The 8,387-nt window shown below is 27.6% G+C and overlaps 2 protein-coding genes across 4 annotated transcripts; both read right to left on the bottom strand.

The window, feature by feature from the left end:
• Positions 1-780: 780 nt before the first annotated feature.
• LOC113790233 (uncharacterized) lies at positions 781-2,218 on the bottom strand. The gene is made up of 3 exons (XM_075823995.1): positions 1,705-2,218; positions 1,413-1,627; positions 781-1,345 (listed from the first exon to the last, which is right to left on the bottom strand). The coding sequence occupies exons 1-3, from the start codon at positions 2,048-2,050 to the stop codon at positions 923-925; spliced, it is 984 nt and encodes a 327-aa protein (XP_075680110.1). The 5' UTR covers positions 2,051-2,218; the 3' UTR covers positions 781-922.
• Positions 2,219-2,399: 181 nt separating this feature from the next.
• On the bottom strand, positions 2,400-8,012 carry LOC113790234 (serine/threonine-protein kinase PAK 3-like). 3 transcript variants are annotated; one of them, XM_075823993.1, is made up of 6 exons: positions 7,409-8,012; positions 4,270-4,858; positions 3,379-4,190; positions 3,119-3,304; positions 2,885-3,045; positions 2,400-2,808 (listed from the first exon to the last, which is right to left on the bottom strand). In XM_075823993.1, exons 2-6 carry the CDS (start codon positions 4,655-4,657, stop codon positions 2,676-2,678), a joined length of 1,680 nt encoding a protein of 559 aa, XP_075680108.1. In that variant the 5' UTR covers positions 4,658-4,858; positions 7,409-8,012; the 3' UTR covers positions 2,400-2,675. The 3 variants fall into 3 exon arrangements, with proteins under 3 accessions (XP_075680108.1, XP_075680107.1, XP_075680109.1); XM_075823992.1 differs by lacking the exon at positions 7,409-8,012 and adding an exon at positions 5,143-5,829; XM_075823994.1 differs by lacking the exon at positions 7,409-8,012 and adding an exon at positions 5,153-5,829.
• Between the last annotated feature and the right edge of the window lie 375 nt (positions 8,013-8,387).

Here is an 8,387-nt window from a genome sequence, read left to right as displayed (position 1 = left end):
AACATCGAAAAATGTTTATTATCATTTTGTATTTTGTTTGTTTGTGTACATATAGAGCAACAAAATAACACCCAAACAAACAAACAAAAAAAAAAAGAAAAAAAGATTCTTAAAGGAAATAATGAAAAGAAATCGAGAATGAACCAATGATGGATTTTATCTTTATTCGATTCATATATAACGTATGATGAATAATCCAGATAAGTTGTGTATCATCATCCAGAGGGATCATCATCCATCTTTATCTGATCAATCTTTATTCATTCATATTGATGATGGTCGATGAACCATGTTTATGAAAAGAAAATTACAAATTTATTCAACCACAAAGTGTTTAACCAAGAAAAAAGAAAAGAAAATGAATTGAATAAAAAAAAACAAAAAGAGAGATAAAAAGATCCATGTCGTATGACAATCGATCGATTGATTTTCGAATCATATGAATATTTTCACAAATGAATAAAAAAAAGGAAAAGGGGGAAGATAGGGAAGGATAAGTATGTCCGGTTTGTTTTTTGTTTTTCGTTTAAGCTTTAAATTCCGAATGACGACAACAACAACGAACAAAAAGAAAGAGAAAAAAAAATTGATCCATGTTGATTTACATTTACATTTATCGCTTGTTTTCATCGCTTGAATTAATCCATTGAGGATTCAAGTATCATTATCAAAACAAAACAAAAAAAAACTAAAACTAAAACTAAAAAACGAAATAGCATGATATTATTATGTAATCATTTGTTTGTTTGTTGCTTAGTTTAGTTTATTTCAATTTCATCATTATCAAAACGAAAAGAAAATTTTCTTTCTTTATTTATTTATTAGATTTGGAATTAACAAACTGGACGAATCACTTTTATATTAATAAATAATCATAATAATCATTATTTGATTATGATTGAATTTGTTTGTTTAGTTTCAATCAACCATTTTTATGTTTTAATTGTTTTTGTCTTCGATGTTCATTTAAACGTTGTTCACGACGTTGTTGTCTCATTGTTTTTAATTGTTGATCAGTATCAATCCATAATTCTTCATCATTATTAGCCATATCTTCCCAGCTAGTTATTTGATTCGTATTCATATCCATTGATGTTGATGATGATGATAATTGAATTGTACCAAATTGATTTGTAAAATTCGGTTCATTCGATAATAAATCATTATCGATATTATTATTATTATTAAATTGATATGATGAATCTTGTTGTTGTTGATTTTGTTGTTGTTGTTTAAAACGAAATTTTTTTTCAATTTTATTATTAAGCTCATCATTATTATCATAATTGTTTTGTTGATTATTATCGCTGGATATCATTGGATGATCATGTTTATTCACATAAACCTGGATTTAAAAAAGAAGAAGAAAAGGATTATCAAGGATGAAAAATCCCATAACAAAATGAAAATACCGTTTTTGGTTTTTTAAATTCAGGTACCATATCTTGAAAATAATCCGGTTCTTCAACGGTATCAGCGATTTCTTGTTGTTGTTGTTGCTGTTTTTGATGTTCACCAGAATTTGATGATGATCGATTTTTTGTATAATTTAAATCATAACTATAATTTTGTTGTTGTTGTTTTGATTGTATCGATGTTAGACTATAATTTGAATAATTGTATAAATCTATCGGATGATGGTGAAAAACAAACAAAGGAAAAATGAAAATTAGAAAATGAAAAAATATTAGAGAAAAACTGTACCTTGTTCAGTATAACTTTGAACATTTGGAAATTTGGAATTCTGTTGTACATTAGGATTATTTAAAATTGATGGAATGGTTGTCGTTGATAAAATATTGTTGTTGTTGCTGCTGTTATTGACATTATTATTATCATTACCATCATTCAATGGTTTATCAATAACAACAAAATCAAGATTATATTGTAAATTATTTTCATTTTGATCATCATCATTTGATTGTTGTTGTTGTTGTTGATTTTGACGACGAAATACAAACAAAATTAAACGTTTCAAATAATTGATTAGCCACCAAAGACAATTTTTTATTTGTCTAAATACTATTTTTATGTAAAGTAATAAGGACATTTTGCGGATCAAATTTGTTTCTTTCTTCTTCTTTGACTTCGAATGTTGTTGTTGTTGTTGATAAAGATTATTGTATTTATTTTCGAAAACTAAAACAAAAAACAAAAATTGCTCGAACGACAACAACAAAATAGGCCAGAAAAACTACAATGATCAGATGATTTACAAACGAAAAACGAGAAAAAGAAAAACAAGCATTTCGAAATGAATATCACTATCGCCATCTATTGGATTCGAATAGTAATTTGTGTGTTGTAATTTGCTGTTTGTAATTTATTTTTATTTTTATTATTTTTTAAAAAGAAACAGAGTAAAAAAAAATTGGAAAATTTTTAATAAATGAATGAATAAAAATGATAACAATGATAATAATGATGATCGATGATTTATAATTTGTAATTTATAATTTATAAGTATAAAAAAACTCATTTTTTAAAAAATAATAAATATTATTTTTGGAATTCAATGAAATGAAATGAAAATTGAAAAGGAACAAATTTTAAATCGCAAAAAAAAACAAAATACAAAATACAAAAAACAAGAAAAAAGAAATAGTATTTTTTGGGGGTAATTCTCTGGCCACGGTCCAATAATGATTGATTGATTGATTAATAACTTTTTTTTTCTATTTGTTTAATAATTTTTTAACCGTTTTAATTAACGGTACAATTGAATTTAATGATTCACAATTTTTTAAAAATGGATGTTCCAATAGATCATTTGCTGACCAACGTTTATCAACATCAATTTCCAAACATCTTAGGAGGAAAGGGAGAGAAAAAAATCAATTAATTTAGATTTTTGCATTTCTCATTTGCATCTTAAAAAATTTACCTATCAAGAAAATCATTCAATTCGGATGAATGTTGATCTCTATTTTTAATTTCTGGTTTACCTTTTGATGCAATCAAATATAATGCTTTAATTGGATGTTCATTTATATATGGTGGTTCACCTTCTAACATTTCAATAATCATTATACCTAATGACCATATCTTGAAAAAAGAAAATGGAAAATGAAAATGAAAATAAACACTTTTTGCCACACAATAATATTGCATTACTTACATCAACTTTTGGACCATATTGTTTACGTGATACAACTTCAGGTGCCATCCAATATGGAGTGCCGACCATTGTTTCACGTTTTTCTTGTGGCATAATTTGTGCACAGAAACCAAAATCAGTTACTTTTACCTGGCCATCCATTTCAAGTAATACATTATCACTTTTTATATCACGATGTATTATACCCTATTTTGGATGATTTTATTTTTTTTTAAATTAAATTTTGAATATAAAAAAAAACTATTGAATAAAAAACAAACTTTTGAATGTAAAAATGAAATTGCTTTAACAATTTCACGTAAAATTGCTGCAATTTGTGTTTCACGCATAATTGTTTCAGTAATAACATCAGTTAATGGACCACCTTCTAAATATTCCATAACAACCCATAAATCAGTATCATCAACTAAATAACTATCCAAATAATTAACTAAATTTGGATGACGATTATCTTTCATAACACTAATTTCACGACAAATTAAATCCGGTTTTGGTTGTTGTGAAATATTCATTGTTTTAATTGCAACTTTTTCTTTTGTTTCATTATCCAATGCAGTGAATACAGTACCCGAAGCACCGGAACCAATTTTTTTCAACATTTTATATCGTACACGTGGATTACCCGAATTAACAATACTTTTAAGCAATTGTTTAACTTCATTTTCAGTCATTGGTTTAGCTTTTTTTAATTCTTTTTTACGTAAAACTGTTTTTGTTTGTCCATCACTATCGGAAATTTTTTTCATTGATCCAGGTGATTCGGATTTTTTCTTTAATTTCTGATGATTATTATTATTATGATGATTATGATGATTTGATTTTTCCAATTTATTATTATTATTATTTAAAACATCTTGATGATTATTATTATTTTCTTCTTGTTGTTGTTGTTGTTGTTCTAATTGTAAACGTTTTTTTAATTGTTTAGCTAATTTATCCTGTTCAATTGATTGATTTGTTGTTGTTGTTGTTATAGCAGCATTGTTGTTGTTGTTGACAGGTTGATCAGCTTCACTATCATCAGTTTCATAAAGATTACTATTTTTATTATTATTACTTTGATCACCGGATGCTATTAATCAATCAATTGATTTTAAATTAGAAAAGTTAATTGTTTTTTGTAATCGGATTTTTTTACAAAAGAAACTTACATGAATCATCATCATCTAATAATATTTTAGATGAATCTTTTGATTGTGGCCATGTTTCTTCAATTTCTTGTATTTCAGTATTAATTAAATCTTGATTAGCTAAATATTTTTCTTGTTTACGTTGCATTTCATATGTAACTAATTGTAATGCATTAATTACTGCTTCAGGATTTTCTTGTTGTTCACTACGTGTTATATTTGCACCATGTAATAAATTTTTCCATGGTTGTGGTAAACCTTCAATTTCACCTGTATTCATATTATAACCAACATGTAATTTATGTTTTACTTCAAATGGCCGTCCAATATTTGATACAATCGGTACATAACCAGATTGTTTTGTTTGATTTCGACGTGATGGAAATATTTTATTTATTATATTGCTCATTTTTGTTTCGATGTTGCTGATGTTTCAGTTGATTTATTCAAGAATTTCAGTCAAACAAACACCCAGAGAATGATTACGATGATGATAATAATGAATCACAGACACAGTGATGTAATAAAATTCTGGCAATGTTTTTTTTACTGTTGTTGAATTCTTCTGGGTTTTTTAGTGGTTGATGGAAGAAGAAGAATCACATTGAACCTTGAAAATGAAAAATTGGACAAGAGAAAAAATTATTAGTTTTCAGTTGTTGAAAACAAAAAAAAAACACCACGGTAACCACTAAATATTTTCCTGATTTCAAAAACAAAAAAGAGCCACGCAAACAACAACAACAACAAAAGTGAAAAAAATTGGATTGGATTGAGTAACACAAATCAACAAACAAACAAACAAATGATTATGAAAATTGGAAAAAAAGGAAATGTCCATTTCCTTCTTCATTTCAATTCATTCAATCAATTTTTCTTCCACAATAAACATACATTACATTACATTTAGTGTTAACTTTTCTTTTTTCACAACCACTGATCACATATTTATATAGATCATATTATCAATTTTTGACAATTTTTCAATTCATCACCAGTTCAGTTGATTTGAATATTTATTTTCATAATTGAAATATGATTAGGTTTTTTCGTTTCGTTTTTCGCTGCATTCATTTAACCAACCAATCAAACTATTATACCAATTTGTCGTTGGTTACACACACATTACACACATAAATAATATTCATCAACATTCGTAATAACATTCATATGTGTAATCTGATCATCATCATCATCATAATTTGAAACTTTGATGATTGCGTCACAACAACAACAACGAAAAACACAAAACACAAAACGCAAAGCACAAAAAACGCAAAATACGAAACACGAAACAAATTAACACGAGAAAAAAAAATTAATCAAAAAAATCAAAAGAATTCAATATGAATTTGATCCAATTTTTTTTTGTTCACTATTATTATTATCATTATTGTTTATTTGATGTTTTAATTTGTAATTTGGTATGTTAATTGTGAGTTGTCATTTTATTATCATTATTATCATCAAGTGTATTGTGGATTAAAAAAAAATTTTGCTGCTCTCTCTCTCTCCAACCAAGACAAAACACATACATAAGAAAAAGAGAAAATTTTATCATCATTTTTCTTGTTGAAGGGTATCCATTATCTGAGAGGATATTTGAACGAAAAGGAGATAAAGAAACTATAGTAGAAAAAAAATTGATTTTAATAAATATCAAATATCGATCGATCGATTGATTTGATTTGATTTGATTGAATTTGATTTTCTGTTTCTATTGTCGTTTTTGAATCATTCTCACTTTCACTCTCTAGGGATTTTGTTTTTGTTTTTCTTTTACTGTTGGTTGGTTGGTTGGTTAGGCGTATAAAAGATACTACACTATTAAGATAAGAAAAAAAAATTTTCTTTTGGTTGTTTAGTTTTGGATTTAAAAAAACTGTGTTATTTGAAAGAAAAAAAAATCTGGTTAGTTTAAGTTTGATTTTTTGCGGTTAATATTTCCAATTCACTCTCTCTCTCTCTCTTGCTGTTTTCCACAGAAATTAGCAAGTTTAAGATTTCACTGAGTACTTTTTTTTCTCAGTTCTTTCTGGTTCACATCATCATATTAATCAAAGATTTTGTTTCGGATTTTTGAATGTCTAAATTTTTGTTGTATTTTTACATGATTTTATTACAAACCACAAAATTAATCTTAACAAGTGTGTGTTGCTGGCCTTTGGCCAGCAGCACGCACACTTGCTTCAGCCCGTAGATTCTGGCAGATGAGCGGCTACGCCGCCCATCTCCCAAATCTTTGGCTGAAGTTTTGTTCTTTTGGGATTCGATCCAATTATTTATTTGTTTTCTATCCATTTGTTTCGGGTTTCACCGAAAATCGGTCCAAAAAAATATTGGAAAAAATCGCCAAAGATAGCCACAAATATTGGCGCTTCACTTAGTTCCTCCCGGAAAACCTAATTGCACAAACCTAACCTAACCTGCTTAAGGCCGCGGTCCCATTACAATGAGACCGGGGCCTAAGCGTTAACAATTGTTTCTATCCCGAGGCCATTCATGTTGCGCACGATGTTGCGCACATTGACTATTTCTGCAGACCCTTTCTAACACATTTGTGTATTAAAAATTTCCTAACACATTTCTCTGGTCACCATACTTTTTTGTGCACGACACTCTCGAGAAGCTTCGCTTCTCGTGTTTATTATATAGATATCTGTCTTGTCTTGTTATTTGTCATCAATCATCATGATTGTTGTCAGACGAAAAGATTGTTACTAAGTTGGTTGTTGTTGTTGTTGTTGTTTCCGATAAAAGAAAAATTCCCGGAAATTTTTTTTTTTTTTTTTTTTTGGAAAAGATTTTCTGCTATTGATTTTAAATGACAAAAGATGTCGCCATGTGGTTTAATAATAATTTTTATGAAAAAAAATTTTTTGAAATTCAATCTAAATGACGTCAAATAAATTTGGATTTCAATGATGGAAATTAAACGGAAAAAAAAGAAAATTTTTTGAAAAAACCAACCAACAAAATATATTGGTCAAACAAACATGACGGCATAGGAAATGATGTTATTTGATGTTTTTCGCTCGAAAACGAAAAACAAAAAACGAAAAAACCTTTCGATTTTCGATGGAAATCTTGTTTTTCCAAACAAAACAAAAAAATCAAATAATGTCATCACGTAACTTTTTGGGATTCAAATTTCACTTACTTTAGATTATTATTTCATTATAAGTTAATTACAAATAACTATAATGATTTTTGGTAATAATGATGATGATGATAATGATCTTAATAATTACGATGATGATGATGATTATGATTATGAGATCAGACTTACACCTTAAACGTAAACGTAAACGTAAACAAACAAACACACCATACACTTAATTTATTTAAATAATAACATCGGACATCGACATTAAACAATCATTATCAACAGCAGCGATGATGATGATGATTTTTGAAATACGATGATGAATCAGCCGTAGAATTTCTACCTTGTTTTGTCAGAAATTGATTGAAAAATGTTGATTAATAGAAGGATTATCATGGAAAGGTTGATTTGAATTGCATGTGTGTGTATGTTTGGTGTTTATGAGTGAATAATGATGATGTGATGTGATGTGATGTGATGATCCAAACCGAACAAGATGCAAACTACTAAACATACAAAACAAACCAGAAAACAAACCAGAAAAACACACATGTAAAAAATGAGAGAGAAAGAGAAAAACACTCATTACATCGACAGATTATGACGATTGTAGTGTTGCGTGGGTGGATGGATGGATAAATTTTTTGATATCAAAAAAAAACAAAAAACAAAAAAAAAAATTGTAATACATTGTGTCTATATAGTGGAAATATCAAATAATCAAATTTGTATTTTGCCTGTTTGTTTGTTTGTTTGTTGTGACACATATCATAATCAATTATTTTTATCGTATACTTGTAAAACGTTACTTCTTCTGTTTTCTGTTTTGTTGATTGCATAGATTTATACGCTGTAAATGTATATAATGCATATCCTTCGAATAGAATTGATAGAGTTTAGGGTTTGGCTGATGTTAGTGATGTTGCTAGCGGTTCAGTTTGATTTGGTTGGTTACTGAACTGGGATACTGAATTATTTTTATTTTTCTGTTTCATAAAAATTCTGTTAGTTTTTCAACCAACAAAATAAACAA

The sequence above is a fragment of the Dermatophagoides pteronyssinus genome, unplaced genomic scaffold (genome assembly GCF_027571235.1).
Source record: "Dermatophagoides pteronyssinus isolate colony J.1.1.1.1 unplaced genomic scaffold, Derpt_VIB-CSIC_2022.12 sq0044, whole genome shotgun sequence".
Taxonomy (NCBI): domain Eukaryota; kingdom Metazoa; phylum Arthropoda; class Arachnida; order Sarcoptiformes; family Pyroglyphidae; genus Dermatophagoides; species Dermatophagoides pteronyssinus.
The sequence above is the reverse complement of the archived record's forward strand: the minus strand, read 5'-3'. Positions and strand labels throughout refer to the sequence as shown.